We start from the raw sequence: 16,852 nt of genomic DNA on the forward strand, positions 1-16,852 counted from the left end.
GGAAAATTCACATGGAAACATTAATGCTATAATAATAAATTTTATTTTTGGCTTATTCCCAAAATATGAAAGTCTTCAAAACCCTCTGGGATATTTTTTCTTAAACATTTTAAATGCATAATATTTATTCTGTACAAAAGAAATGACGATCCTGAATCAGCTACTTATTAGAACTATTCATAAAATGTCAATGTATTTAGCAAGGCACAGTAAGGGAAGCATAAACGTTTCTTTAGGTGTGCACATTTCAATTCAGAAGAATGAGGGGTAATTTTGGCCCCTGGGATTTGAAAATATCTTCCAGTTGTAATCTTTGGTCTGAATATTTACATGGTGGTTTCTTCCCATTCAAGCTCAACATCACCTATAACATAAATATATCACAAGAGAGAACTGAAGTTAACAATTCAAAAGATTTAAATGTTTCATGGCAAAAATATAGTGCAGATGAAAAAGCTATCCTAACTGGGCTTAGAAATGAAAAAAAATTGATAAGTGCACCAGCCAAGCTTCTAAACATTTTCAAACATACGGTTATTATTACGTTAATACTCCTGCTATCTGTGGTAAATTAGTAAATTGGGGTATGCATTGCCTCTGTTTACCTTCCATTGCATCCAAAGAGTCCATCTTCTGAAGTGCTGAATAGTTAACAAAACAGATGGGCTGGTTATTGCCTTTACTTGATAGAAGATCCAGAATGCACTGGTGTAAGAAGATGTACTGCGCCTAGACATAAAGGAAAGAGTGCTTAAATAAATTGATGTGGTGAACATAATTTTTATAAGTTGATATGTACTGTTACAGTGAAAAGTAATATTGAATTCAACAAATGCTAAATAGCTAAATTCGAAGCTACATACAGAATTTACCTTGTATGTAAATGATTTTCTACCATCTCAAACATAAGGTTTTCCAAATTCCTGTGGCTTCTTATGGCTTCAAGTGTCTTTAAAAAAATACTTGTCATTGAACACCAAGTGTTAATATGTTCCTTCTTGCCGTGATTATAAAAAGTGGCAAATTCGATTATTTAAATTTGAGTAGAAGTTTCCTTCTTGCTGTTAGGTCTAATTGAGTAATTTTTCTTAAAAATAGTTTTCTTGTTAGAATGGCAGTTGGAATGCAGATGCTAAATTTACTTTCAAAATCTGTGAGTGAGCATATCCATACACCGTGAACTCATTTAAGATAAGTTTAACAATTCTTTTAATCACCTAACATTTGGCCTACTTATTGTCAAGTATCTGGTCTCTATTTGTAAATAAAAGGCAGTTGACCATTAAAATATCCAAACAATCTGGTGCTGGACAAGAACTCCTAACAGTTCATCGGAATGTTTGGGCTAAATTTATTACCATCCGAATTCTTTAAGTTTATTCAGTATAATTCAATATTCTGTTAGCATTTTTGAGTTTGGATTTCCCCAAAGGTATATAAAGTTACAGTCATAGGAAAATCACCTTTACTTTTACTTAGGAAATATATCTGACATTAAAGGAATGTAACCATGTGTTTAAGATATATAAATATACAAATAGACAACTGCTTTAAATAGAATGTCCTCTATGTGACCATCTGAAGAGGTTATATTTATATCTATTACTACTATACTACAAAACCTGTTTGAAACTGTCTTCAGAAATTGTTGGTCATTATCAGGAATATCTATTTTTTTGTGAATTACAGAATGTTTCCCCAAACACCTCATCACTGAAATGTTAGTGCTATGAGAACAGAACTCTCATAGTCACTGCTCAATTCCTGTTGCCTGTAACACTGGCTGGCATGTCTAGTTGTGTAATAAATGTTTGTTGACTTAGTCGCATTTAATTCTCACAGCTAACCAATCTTTACCATATAAGGACAGCTTTCATTTGGAAACTATCCAGAAGTCATTAGGGATAAAGTTTTGTAACTGCAACAGATCGCTAAGTTTCATAATTCAATTTTGTTATGGAATGAAGTGTTGTTATATTATTTTATAACTAATAAAAAGTCTATTGAAATCACTAGTAAATTACTTCTCAAGGTAATTCCAAAGCAGTATTTTCAAACATATATTACACAATGAATAACATTATTGGTAGAAATAAATTGACACAATATTTCCTTTGAAAACATCAATCAATTAGTCTGCTATTTTTTAAAATCACATTTGAATTTGAAATGTGAAGCTTCTGACTGTCCCCATCTCATCTTCTCCACTGGAAAGCATGTTGGGTGGAAACTCCGCCAGCAGGGCAGGCTGAACTCCATGGGGCAGTACTACATTTTCCAAGATCCCTCTGCCATGTGTGTTATTGCCAAAGAGACAGCCAGGAGTGAAATTTCAGTTTCTTCCATAGATAGTTATGTTACCTTAAGAATTAAACTTTTTGATGTTGTTTCCTCATCAGAGGGATCATAAAGTATACGTGGTAAGATTTAAAGGACTTAACATATGTAAAGTCCCTGGCAAAAAACTAGGAACCCAAAATATATTAGTTTTTTTTTTTTTCTTTCGTGTTCTTCACATCAGTAAATCTCCAGGAGAACCAGAGCAGAAAAGAGGCTCATCCAGATTAACCCTGATTTGAACCACCAATAGTGTCTCAGGATACTATGTCACTGCAGAGTATTCTTTCAGAAAGTCCTTTCAAATCTCGTGGGGCTGCTGGGAACTGTTAGACAATGAAAGATAAAGCTCTCTCCTGGGTCTGGGCCATGCCCCTCTGGTGTCTTTTTGTTCAATATTTTGTCCAGGTTCCCGCTCCCCACTCCTGCTCACAGCTACTGTAATATGTGCTGACATGAGGATTCTTCATAGGAACTGGGATTACTCCCAAGTGCAATAGAAGAAAGTAAAAAAACTTGTGCAAGGCAATGCTGGTTTGTAAGGACTGGAGCCGGGTGTGGTCATTTTCTTTCTTTCCTGCCCCCCCTCCCCCATCCCTCCCTCCCTCCCTCCCTTCCTTTTTTGCTTCCTTCCTTCCTTCCTTCCTTCCTTCCTTCCTTCCTTCCTTCCTTCCTTCCTTCCTTCCTTCCTTCTTTCCTTCTTTCTTTCTTTCTTTCTTTCTTTCTTTCTTTCTTTCTTTCTTTCTTTCTTTCTTTCTTTCTTTCTTTCTTCTTTCTTTCTTTCTTATCTTTCTTTCTTTCTTTTTCTTTCTTTCTTTCTTTCTTTCTTTCTTTCTTTCTTTCTTTCTTTCTTTCTTTCTTTCTTTTTCTTCCTTCCTTCCTTCCTTCCTTCCTTCCTTCCTTCCTTCCTTCCTTCCTTCCTTCCTTCCTTCTTTCCTTTCTTTCTTTCTTTCTTTCTTTCTTTCTTTCTTTCTTTCTTTCTTTCTTTCTTTCTTTCTTTCATCACAGGGAAAGGACAGTAAAGAGTAAAACCCCCCAGGGAATAAAAATGTGTGAAAGAAAGCTTCAGACTTCCAGCTTGGGACATAGCAGAGCCTTGTCACATTTGCTGCATGCTGGGCATTGACCACATGCTTGATGTTTTAGATACTGTCTCTTATTTAATACTGACAACAAAATCGTGAAAAAAATAACATGGCTATTTTACAAAAGAAAATGATCTCAGAGAGGTTAATTACACAAGGTTCCAGAGCCAGCAATTAGTGGGGCCTGATTCTGAACTCAGTTCTCCAACTCCAAGACTCATGCTCCTACCATTCCCCTACCCAACTGCTGCATTTTGCTCTAGCTGGTTAACAAGCATAATGTATGAAGATTATGTAGCATGCATTGAGTATTAACTTGTGTGAATTTATTAATAGGCATTTTTGAACACACTCTTTACAAAGTTCAGTTCTACAAATTTGTAGAGTATGGCAAATTCTTTTCAACTTTTATTATTTGAAGATTGACTCTGGCCTCTAGAAGAATACAATATCCCCATCCGTCCTACCCTCTATTCTATTCAAGAGAGCCAACCAAATTTTGATCAATGTCAAGAGCATTAATCATCAGTGCATGTGTGTTCACCTAAGCACCTGGGAGGAAAATCAGCTTTCTATTTATCTTTATTGTTAACTAAAAATATGAAAAAATTTGAAGTTTCATAATGGCTAATAGTTGGATTGATACTGGCGCTCTTAGAAGACCCCTGGATAAGAATCAGATACAAAATTTGCAGGGCCCAATGCAAAATGGTGTGTTCTCTTCCTCCAAAGTTATTAAAGATTTTCAAGATAGTGACAGCAAACATTAAAACAGGTGCAAAGGCCCTTTTGAGCCCTGGAGATCTGAGAGACTGTGCAGGTTTGCATATCTATGATGCCAACCCTGATCACAAGTCATCTTCCATTTCTGAAGTATCCTGAGAGAAGGGTAGCACATCACTCATTTATTCCCTTTCAGCATATCAAGGAATGGATATGGATTACATTACTTAGTTTTACATAACCATCAATGAATTGATGTGGCTTTAAAAGATTCCTACAAAGAGATTGTAGATATTTATTATGCAAGCTTAAATGAATGACAAAATAATGGCAGGGGTGACATTCTTTGTACTCCTAGAGTAATCCTCTTGTAGTAAGCTAGATTACTTTTAAAAAAATAGAAATAGCCTTTGCCGGTTTGGCTCAGTGGATACAGTATCGGCCTATGGAAGGGTCATGGTTCAATTCTCAGTCAGGGCATGTCTCATGCCTTGGGTTTCTGGCTTGATCCTCAGTAGGGGGCGTGCAGGAGGCAGCTAATCAATGATTTTCTCATCTTCAATGTTCTATCTCTCTCTCCCTCTCCCTTCCCCTCTGAAATCAATAAAAATATATTTTAAAAAACAAAAAATTAGAAATAATTTAAAATATGCATTTTTAAATTAAGTAGAATTAACCTGTCCTAAGTATATATTTTATATTTTAAAAATACCTAATAATACAATGAAACCCTCACAATTAGCAAGATTTTCAAAATAATATTAATCTGTCAAATGTTTTCTTTCTTTCTTATTTTGTATACGTTTAATAATTTACATAATTGTACAAGTACATCTTAAAAGCAAATGCATATGTATTGGAGTTGAATGCTCAAGCACTTTTTTCTGAAAGAGATGTGGAGTCCAAGAAGGTTGGATGTCTCTGGTCTAGAGCAACATCTTGCTAAGAACATTAATGTTTCATGAAATGGCATTATAAGTCCTCGGGTCAAAAAGGGTTTAAGGATTTCACAATCATATAAGTTTAGAAAATGTTGCCCACAAAGGTTCTGCATTTGCAGTTTTCAATGTGCATTAGTATAGAGGCTCTAAGAAACTTCTTTCTCCAACTTACGTTAGCAAAAAACCTGTTTTCTTACACTTTTAAAAACTGATGCCACTCATGTTTTCTAGGGTGTACCTTGGAAAATACTGTTAGAACAGATCTTTATATTTACTGTGAGAAAATCTCAACTTGGATAGCATACAAATTCCAATCCAAAGATACAGATAGGAACATCTTGTATATTATGACTTGGTTTGGCATTTGGCTCTGACAGTTATGAATAGTATAAACTTGGAATATCACTTAACTACTTGGAACATTTGCTTCCCTGTTTGTAAAGCAGAGCCAATAATACCTAGTCTGTTGATTATTTTTATTGGACTACAGATAAAAGATTAAATAAGATAACACATGTAGGGATCTAGTATAGCATGACCCACTAGACACTCCATAGAGGGTTTTTAGTCTCATTACCATTATAGTATGTGATTTTTTTCTTTCTTTCTTTTTTTGTTTGTTTCTTTTTCCTCGTCCAAGAATATTTTTTTCTATTGAGTTTTTGTTTGTTTTTTGTTTTGTTTTTAGAGAGGAAGGAGAGAGAGAGAGAGAGAGAGAGAGAGAGAGAGAGAGAGAGTTTGGATCCCCTGTGTCCTTGACTGAGAATAGAACCCGAGACCTTTTGGTGCACAGGCTGATATTCTAACCGCTGAGAAACACTGGCCAGGGCAGTATGTGATTTTTTAATGAAGAAAAGTCTGTATATTATAGAAATATTTTTTACTTCCAAACCAAAACAACAAACAAAAATTCCCAGTTAGTTAACATATACTATAATAAATGTTATGGTATTAACATGCAATAGGAATACATATGGACAAGGGAAATACATAGAACCCCAAAAGTCAACATTTTAAACGTTTTCCCTATTATAACTAAGCATGTTTATAAAAGCGATTGATTTGATCATTTTCTAAGCTCCCCAAATTTGAGAATGTTACAACAAGTCAGTTTTACGGATTATTTTCTACGTGCCTGTAAGTACAAACAAACTACGATGAACAGTCAACTAACATTATTGAAGGGTGATTGTGGCAACTGGGCTTCAGTTCTCCTATAATCTCCATCTGCTGCCCTCCCCCAAGGATGTTTACAATGCAGGAAAAGAGAGTGTCTGCTAGGCAAAGACAAGTTCAAGTCCATGTCCAATCACATGGCTGCCACTAAGATTCTCCCTTGTAGGAATTCTAGAGCTGACACCTCACGCAGCTTTGGATCTTACCAGGTTCTGTACCATGCACATTCTTTCACTTCTCAGTTCAGCTACGAGTCCATATATATCCACAAAATCATGATCATTTATGTGTTGTGTTAAGTGGTCCAGAGCAATAAAAACTCCCGTTCTTCCAACTCCAGCACTGCAGCAAGAGTGAAATTACATAAAAATTATTCAGTAAAAAGTGGTTCATGTGTATGGTGACGAAGAAAATAAGTTATGATAGTAATATATTCCAGACAGTTTCTTTTTTATTTGGAGGTAGATATTTTGGGAGTTTCTTTGGATTGATAGTGTTACCAAGAGTGTTTAGATAGGGCAAGATGATTATTATTAATACAAAATATTTGAGGTTTTTGTTTTTCTTTAAAGGAATACTCCTTCTCCTTTCATAGTATTTTATAGGTTGTAGTTGGAGAAGTATAGAAAATATTTTGAAAAATTGTTGAAAATTCTTAACACCCCAAATTTTGTATTAAACTTATTTTGGGTTACCAATAGAAATGCTAAACATTCAGCCGTATAGCATTTCCTCTGTATGATATTGAAACAATTTCTCATGTATTTTTTTCCTATAGAATTTTGTTTACTTCCTACAAATAATAAAATTGTGAAGGTATTTCCTTTTAAAAATTAGTTTAATGCCCAAGACAGGTATGAGCTCCATAGAAACTATTATGTGATATACCTGCGAAGATTTATTTAGAAACTCCCATTAGAAAGACAATGGGTATTTAAATAGTTAATATAGGAAGTAAATATTAAAAATAAAAAAGACATTTTTAAAGTCTATCTAATCATACAAATGTAACTTTAAACAACATGAAACTGCCATTTTTGTAGTTAAGAAAAAGTCAATTTCCTGTGATTTGACCTAAGAAATAGGAGCATTACAACATAAATCTGACACACATAAACATGCCTGAATGGGGTAATCAATCATTGCATCATTCAATATATTTTGAGTGTCAGACACTATCCTAGGCATCTTGGGGTGTAACAGTGAAAAATACAAAGTTCCTCACGTATAAAGCTTGTACTCTAGAGGACAGATTATAGTGTTACACAAACAAATGCATAGTATGTACCGGCAGTAATAAGGGTTATGACGATACATAAATCAGGTTTAGGAGATGGAGGGTGATAGGGTAGGATAGGGTCATCAGAGAAAGCTTCTCTGACAACGTAACGTTTGACAGGAAAGTTGATAAGGTTAGGGAGCGCACTGCGTGGGTATGCGGGAGAGGATCATGGCAGCCGGAGGGAGTGGAAGAACAGATCTGAGTGGCAGAATGTTCTGTGTTAAAGGAGAGCAAGGAGACCATGGTGAGGAGAGCGGAGTGGAGAGGGGATGGGCCGGGTCAGAGCGGGCGGCAGGCTGGAACGTGGAATGTGAGAGGAAGGGGGGAGTCAAGGATGAGTGCGGAGTTTCTGGACCAATCAGAGTGGACTTACTGTTTACAAACTTGGGAAGGAGGAGAAGGAGTGAGATTGGAAATTGGATCAAGTGTTCAGTTTTGGACACATTTAATTTTCAGAATTTTGTGGTCATCCAGGTTGTCATGTTAAACTGAAAGTTGAGGTAAGAAGTCAGAGTTGGAGATAAAAACTTATAGGTTTAACATATTATTTAAAAGTGAATATTAACATAATCCCACTTTTCTGTAATCTCTTTTATTTATTTAAATCACAAAAGAGAAGACTCTACTGTTTTTGAGGCTTCAAGAGAGGAGGTGCTTTCCTTTTCCAATGGACTGGTGCCAGTGGCTGTGTATACGAAAGATACAGAGAAGGTGAGGCAACTATCCATTAAAGATTTTAATAATTAATGATGCCAATTTAAAATAAATCACTACATTTAGGAGCAAACTGTTGTGTCATTTATACTATATACTACTTTGCTAAAAATATTATGTATGTGAAGGGAAAATATAATTGGTAAGGTAAGAATGAGACTTTTATATCTTGTTCTATATGCTTTTTAAATATAAACATTGTTCAGATATTTTATCAAGAGAAAGCACTCATGTAATAAACATAAATTTATAAAAACAGGACATATTAAGAGAATTACATACAAAAAAGATGACTTGGAACTACAATCTTCAGACATATTATCATTAATGAATGAATGTTCATTTGTGTTTTAAGCTAAAATAAAATAATATTTTAAAATTGGGGAAAAAGAGCAGGCATTTATGTATTACTCTTATAATTTATTTTTATATTTATTTATTTTAAAGACAAGTTATTTTATTTTTTAATATATTTTTATTAATTTCAGAGAAGAAGGGAGAGGGAGAGAGAGATAGAAACATCAATGATGAGAGAGAATCATTGATCGACTGCCTCATGCATGCCCCATACTGGGGATCGAGCCCGCAACCCGGGCAAGTGCCGTTGACTGGAATAGAACCCAGGACCCTTCAGTCTGAAGGCCGACACTCTATTCACTGTGCCAAACCAACTAGGGCTCTCTTGTAATTTAAAAAATCCAAAATATCCCTGGAAAAAGTATGACCATTTAAATTACAGGTTGAGTTTTTTCCTTTAAAAAAAGTAAAAACTGGATGAATTGATATTTTCTTACTTAACTGCACTAATTATAATATATATCTATTTGAAAAATTACTAATAAACTAAATTTTAGAATTATTATGATTAATAATAAACTTATTGATTATTACAATTAATAACAAACTTTAAAATTATTATAATAACCAACTTATTAATTATTACAATTAATAATTAATGTGTTCAAAATATATTGCTAATTAAAATGTTTTTTGTGATAAATGATATACAACATAAAATTTACCATTTTAACCATTTTGCAGTACATAATTCAGTGCCATTAAGCACATTGACACTGTTGTGCAATCATGACCACTATCCACTTTCAGAAATTTTTCATCACCCCAAAGCTCTGTGCCCATTAAACAATAACTCCTCGTCTCTCTCTCCCCCAAGTCCCTGATAACTATCATTCTTTCTGTCTATATTAATTTAGCTATTCTAGGTATCTTATGTACGTGGAATCACAAAACAGAATATCATTCACTTTTTCTCTAATCTCCAAACTCCAACTGTTGAAGACACTAAAGTTGAAATTGATTTAGATATATCATGTTAGAAAACAAAAATTGTATCAATCTGTCCAGGAACACTCTGAATACTAAACAACCTTAAGTTTTATTTTTAAGAGTATTAAATACTAGTATAAATAATGAAGAGGAAAAATCTCAATTTATACTCATATCTATTAACCATGTACAGAGGCTCAGGTCAAGGAATACATTTGAATAGCTAAAACTTTGTAGAAATTTGGAATTATACTTGGGTTGGTCACTTAAATTGATCTTTATTTTCTTTTAATTATCCTCTGTAATACCCATCTAGAAATTTGCTTTTACAAGAAATGTTTACGTTACAATAGTATACTAATGTCTGTTGAAATAATAAAAGATAAGACGTTTATTCATAAAATCTTACACATACACACAAACACACATACATTAATGATGGGCTATAATTTTTAAGTTTTAAAAGGCCTATAAAGGTAAAATCCAGGCAAGAATTCAGGAAAAGTTCTATACTGGTATATATGTCTTTTATATATCTTTATCACTCACTTTATTTCTACCATCTGAACTTTTATAAAGCTACATCTTTATTTATTATAGCCAGTAATATATCTGAAAAGTAAAACCTGGAATGAATCTACATTAACTTCTGCCAGAAAAATAATCAATAGTATCATGATAATGAAAGACCACATTGAGTTTAAAGACTATTTATAGTGTCTCATATAAGGTTCTAATAATATATCTTCCTTACCTGCAGTGAACAATCATAGGTGTGGTGTCATGTGCTCGGCTTGCTCGAACCAGCTTCACAAAGTGGATGAGTGGGGTACTGTTTTCAGGAACCCCATGCTCCGGCCACGCAGTAAAGTTACACTGTCGGACAGTCATGCAATCCCCATGCTAAACAAAGTGACAGATTTAAGAAGCATGACACAATCATTTAAGTACATAATGAAGGCTGAGAGAGCTGATGCCTTTTGAAAGTGATCTTTTAAAAATGACTGTTTACCAAACAGAAAAACTGTTTTTATTTTTCCTGTAAGGTCTTTTACTGCTGCTACCATAAAGAAAATTGCCTTTAGTATGGATAAAAACAATAAGCTTGCAAAGAGATGATAACATTTATATTAAAATGTAGTATAACATTTTGTAGCATTGTAAAAGTAGATTTTGAAACAATTTTGACCCTAAACTTAAATAAACACGTTCACCAATTATTCAAAATACAGATATTGGGTGTCTGATAATGTCGGAAAGTACAAAGATCCTTATATTATTTTCTGTGTGTATAGACACTTCTACAGACTGATAAAGAGAGACCCCACACTATCACATCTGTGCTGAAGGCAGATAGAGAAGAGTGCTTTGGGAAATTCTTGGTTTAAATAAAATATTATAGTTTATCAAATAAAATAATCCTAGTAATCTAGTTATTTCCTCCTTTTCCCCCCTTGTCTACCTAAGAATTTGATGCTACCTGGTTAATATAAACTTTAACCATGTGATTTGGAATTCAGACACAGTGACAGAGATATTGAAGTTAGATGACAATTCAAAACTTCTGTTTAAGACAACAATAGGAAAGCATTGTTGACTATACAGTGCAAGGTATAGTTCTAGGAATTCATTTTACAAATTTAGAGCATTCATATTTGCTATCACATTCCTGCCCCAGCCATTTTTTACCCTTTCAATTTTCAGATCCCTGATGGTCCAATCTATTTGAACATCCTCCATTAGCTTTGTAATCACTATATCTCCAAACACCGTAACTGGTTTGTTGTCCTCTGGCCAATACTGATGGCATCTGATCTGTATTCAGAGAAGATCACCACTCATAAGAACCACTGTTATATGGATATGTATCACAGTTATTGCTACTTAGTTAAAATTGCCTTATAGATATCCAAGTTATTGATGATTTGCAGTATTAGCTGAAATTGTCACACATACATTAACACAACTATAAAATAATATTTTGTGAAAAGATTAAAAAATAAACTTACCCGCCCTTTTTCAAAACACTGTGTTAGCATTACCAGTGTTTTTGCTCTGGTTTCCCAAACCATTCTCCAAAAATCCCCAACTGTTCCTGGTAATGGACCTTGAGTAGCAATAAATTCATTTGGACATAAGTAACCCTAGAAGGACATAAATACAACATTACATCAGCATTTACATATATGTAAATAGATAATAGGTTTTCTTTTGTGTTTTTTTATTATATATGTCTCCTTTTTCCCCCATTGACCTCTCCCCAGCCACTCCCACTCCCCGAATATGCCCTCATCCCCCTACTGTCTGTGTCCATTGGTTATGCTTATATGCATGCATACAAGTCCTTTGGTTGATCTCTTACCCCCCTCCCCTGCCTTCCCTCTGAGGTTTGATGGTCTGTTCGTTGCTTCTCTGTCTCTGGATCTGTTTTTGTTCATCAGTTTATGTTGTTCATTATATTCCACAATGAGTGAGATCATATGATATTTATATTTCTCTGACTGGCTTATTTCGCTTAGCATAATGCTCTCCAGGTCCACCTATGCTGTTGCAAATGATAAGAGTTCCTTCTTTTTTACAGCAGCATAGTATTCCTTTGTGTAGATGTATCACAGTTTTTTAATACAGTCATCTACTGATAGGTACTTAGGCTGTTTCCAAATCTTAGCTATGGTAAATTGTGCTATGAACATAGGGGTGCATATATCCATTTAATTGGTGTTTCTGATTTCTTGGGATATATTCCTAGAAGTGGGATTACTGAGTCAAATGGGAGTTCCATTTTTAATTTTTTGAGGAAACTCCATACAGTTTTCCACAGTGGCTGCACCAGTCTGCATTAGTTATTGAGCAGTGTATGAAAAATATACTAGTGTAAAATAGTTTAATATTTTAAAATATTGTGCAGTTTGGATGCTAAATAATATTACTCAAAATGTCCAACACTTAATTTTAACCTCACAATGTGATATATTAAATTAACTAATTGTTCTTGAAATTTATTTCTAACTTTTCAATAAAACATGGACTACATAAAAAAAGAAACAGCAATAATGTTGACCTTAATCAAATGCTTACTTTATGCCAGAAAATATACTAAGCAATTTATAGTAAATATTTTAATTAACTTATTTCTTCTAAAACCCTTGTGAATAAGTACTATTATCCTCATTTTATTTTTTTTAATATATTTTACTGATTTTTTACAGAGAGGAAGGGAGAGGGATAGAGAGTTAGACACATCGATGAGAGAGAAACATTGATCAGCTGCCTCCTGCACACCTCCTACTGGGGATGTGCCTGCAACCAAGGTACATGCTCCTGACCGAAATCGAACCTGGGACCCTTGAGTGCACAGGCCGACACTCTATCCACTGAGTCAAATCGGTTAGGGCTATTATCCTCATTTTATAAATGAAGATACTGAAGCTTAGAAATGTGAATTTGCTCAACGTCTCATAGTTGGTGTGAGTCCAGAGCCAGCACGCTTACCCACTCCACTGTTTCTGTCATATATTTACGGGTTTTGCAGAAATTTTCATTCTCTTCCTCTAAGAAATTACTTACCTACTTAAACTTTGGTGTTGGTGTTTATTCTCTAGAGCTCAGAACCAAGAGTAATGTTGGGTACAGATACAGAGAACAGACTGATGGTTGACAGAGGGAAGGCGGTTTGGAGGACCGGATGAAAAAGGTGATGGGATTGAGAAGTACAGATTAGTAGTTACAAAATAGTTATGGGGATATAAAATATGGCATAGGAAATATAGCTAATAATGTTGTAATAACTATGTATGGTGCCAGGTGGGTACTGGAAATATCAGGTGGAACACTTTTAAACATATGGTTGTTTAACTACTGCCTTCTGACTACTGCCTAAAAATAACTGACACTATACCTGACACTAATACAAAATAATATTGCATATAAATTGCAATGAAAAAAAAACAGAAAATAAGTAAAAATGAAGGAAAGAAAAGAGTAACATGGGTAATATGAAGGTTTATTTAGCTAATACAAGAATAAAGAATTTTTTAAAATATATTTTTTTATTGATTTCAGAGAGTAAGGAAGAGGGAGGGAGAGACAGAGAAACATTATGATGTGAGAGAATCATTGATTGGCTGCCTCCTGTACACCCCATACTGGGGATCGAGCCAGAAATCTAGGCATGTGTCCTGACCAGGAATCAAACCATGACCTCCTGGTTCACAGGGTGATGCTTAACCACTAAGCCATGCCTGCTGGACATATGACCAGAGATTTATGACCAGCTTCAACTTTATTTTGACAGCTCTTGTACGTTTTATCAAATTGTGCTAAACCCTGGTCCATTCACCTGGAATGTAGGTATGCAACTTGTGCCATATCTGTGGATTTTTCTTATAAAAGGTACTGTGTAAATAAAAAGGTAATAATAGAATCATATTGATTCCAAACATGAAAATATTTAAAGAAATAGGAATAAAAGATAAAGTTTATTTTTAAATTGCAATTATCTCAGTAGTCAGAGAATAAAGTATTATATAAGAATAATACACATTTTTAATTTCAAGTAACTTATTTTACTTGAAAGGATAATGAGGCACTTTAAGAGATTTCCCCAAATCTCACTGCTAGCCATTGACAGTCTCTGGGGTAAAACTTTGAGTCTCTTAAATACATTAATTGTTAAAGCATTTCTGTTTTTCCAATCTCAGTTGAAGTAAACATGACTGTTCAATTATTTTACATTTTAAGAGTTTGGAGTTATTTTTAGGACTAAAAAAGCAATATATATTTAGTATACAATGTTTGGAAAATTCAGAAAAGTATATATAATAGAATGAGGACTTCACCTACAATCTCACTATCCAGAATGAAAAACCATTAATGTTTTCATCAATTTAGTCACAAGTTTTTAAATATGCATGTTACTGCATTGGGTATGAGAGTTTGAAATTGAGGAAGAAGTTTAAGCTAAAATATACATACATTTGAAAGTAATCATCATATAGATCTTACATAAAATCATGAGAATGATATATAACCTGAAGTTGTACTTCTACCACTTATTAGTGAAATGATTATTGGTAAGTTGAAATCTCTATTAGAAGCCTCCATTTCCCCCTCTATAAAATGGGGGTACATAGTTGTAAGAAACTGGCACATCAAGATCCATAGAGATTATAATGAGTTTGTTGTTTTAAATAGTTAGAAAAGTAATATAATTTCAGTATCTAAGTTATAAAAATCCTATCTAATAAAAGAGTAATATGCAAATTAACCATCACTCTGCTATACCCATAAGCCACACACATAATCCATGCCCACCAGCCAATCAGGAGCAAACATGCAAATAAACCCAACCAAGATGGCTACGGCCACAGAGAGCAGGAGGGAAGCTTGGGTTTCCCTGGCAATGGAAGAAGCCAAGCTTTCCACCTGCCCTTGCCGGCCTTAGGCCTCCACTCAAGCTACAAAGTTTCAATGATAGAAGATACATAAATCCAAACAGAAATGGTGGCAGCCACAGAGCTGGAAAGAGCAGGAGGCTAGGGTTGCCCCCAGCGATGGAGGAAGCCAAGCTTTCTGCATACCCTGGCTGGCCTCCGCTTAAGGATACAAAGTTTCTGCACTTTGCTTAAGGATACAAAGTTTCAATTATAGAAGATACATAAATCCCAACAGAAATGGCTGCTGCCTTGGAGAAAACAGAAGGCTTTGTTCTGCTCTAGGCTACAAAGTTTCAATTGTAGAAGATAAATAAACCCCAGATAACAGGGCCTCCACTTGGGTCGCCAGGGGGCATGGCTGGCCTGCAAACCACCACAGGCCTCTTGCCCAGGCTGCCCCACTCCCCAAGGGAACACCCACCGTGATCCGGGACACCCTTCAGGGCAAACCAGCCAGCCCCACCCATGCACCAGGCCTCTATCCTATCTAATAAAAGAGTAATATGCAGATTGACCATCGCTCCAACACACAAGATGGCTGCCCCCATGTGGACACAAGATGGCCACCACAAGATGGCCAGCAGGGAAGGGCAGTTGGGAGGGACCCAGGCCTGCAGGGGAGAGCAATTGGGGGGAACAGGCCTGCAGGGGAGGGCAGTTAGGGACAAACAGGCTGGCAGGGGAGCAGTTAGGCATCAATCAGGCTGGCAGGCAGAAGCGATTAGGGGCAATCAGGAAGGCAGGCAGGTGAGCACCGGGATCAGGCCTAAATGGGCAGTCGGACACCCTTGAGGGGTCCCAGATTGGAGAGGGTGCAGGCTGGGTTGAGGAACACCCCCCAATCTCCATGCATGAATTTCATGCACCAGGCCTCTAGTATAAAATATATAAAAATAACAACTTACAGAAACATAGCTGGCATTAATGTAATCCGATCCTGGAATACTAGCATCAGCTATCAGCTTCACTCTGTTATTATTATCTAGAAAAAAATGTAAGAAATCAATGCTAATTCCATTTTAAATTGCTACTAGATTTTTACTATAAATATAATACAAATAAGTTCATGACATAACATTCAACATTACAGATGGATATAAAAGTAAGTTAGAAGTTCTGTTTTATCACATATTTTCACTACCTAGGGACAATGACTATTGATATGTCCTTGCATAAGTTTCCAGAGTTTTTTTGTACATACTAATAGAAAATTAATCACAAACTGCTTTTTTCATTTACCTGTATCATTCCATATTAACATATATAATGATATCTATCTCATTATTTAAAAAAATCCATGTAGTATTTCATTGTTTGATTATATCATATTTAAAGATTTGAATTAATGTCATTTATTTTATAAAATGCTGAATAAAGATAACTGAAGTTTTTGCATGTACTATGTTGGAGTGTATTTATATATTACCAGCAGTAAAATTCCCAAATCATAATGTGCATTTCAAATTTTGAAAGATAGTCCCAAATTATTCTGTAAGTATTAATACTCTCAACAAAAATATTCTAACAATTCTGTTTCCTTTTACTTTCACTACCACACAATATTATCAAACATTTTAATTTATGATCTTTTGACAGATACAAATTGATATCTCATAATATTTATTTTTATCCCCTTAACTATAAGTAATATTCAGCTTTGCTTGTTTATTGACCTTTTCTATTCATTTCCTTTTCATACAATAACACTTTCCTATTAAAAATACTTCATACTAAAAACAAAGGTTACATGTGTCCTATTGTATTATGTATTAAACGTTTCTCCTTTGTTAGTTGTTTGTCTCTTACTCTATCAATCTCGATATCTTATCCCACATAAAATATATTTTTTGTAATCAAATTTCTCATTTCTTT

At 34.7% G+C, this 16,852-nt stretch overlaps 1 protein-coding gene across 1 annotated transcript in view; it reads right to left on the minus strand.

Annotated features, from left to right (window-relative positions):
* Positions 1-260: 260 nt before the first annotated feature.
* PTPRQ (protein tyrosine phosphatase receptor type Q) overlaps positions 261-16,852 on the minus strand; it is a 210,728-nt gene continuing 194,136 nt past the window's right edge. The window contains exons 39-45 of the mRNA XM_054719730.1: positions 15,886-15,962; positions 11,555-11,689; positions 11,235-11,360; positions 10,300-10,448; positions 6,469-6,604; positions 606-729; positions 261-364 (exon numbers count right to left, since the gene is read on the minus strand). Coding sequence (XP_054575705.1) covers positions 327-364; positions 606-729; positions 6,469-6,604; positions 10,300-10,448; positions 11,235-11,360; positions 11,555-11,689; positions 15,886-15,962 — 785 coding nt within the window. The 3' untranslated portion in view covers positions 261-326. The remainder of the gene's footprint in view (positions 365-605; positions 730-6,468; positions 6,605-10,299; positions 10,449-11,234; positions 11,361-11,554; positions 11,690-15,885; positions 15,963-16,852) is intronic.

Source organism: Eptesicus fuscus, chromosome 7, assembly GCF_027574615.1.
Source record: "Eptesicus fuscus isolate TK198812 chromosome 7, DD_ASM_mEF_20220401, whole genome shotgun sequence".
Lineage (NCBI taxonomy): Eukaryota > Metazoa > Chordata > Mammalia > Chiroptera > Vespertilionidae > Eptesicus > Eptesicus fuscus.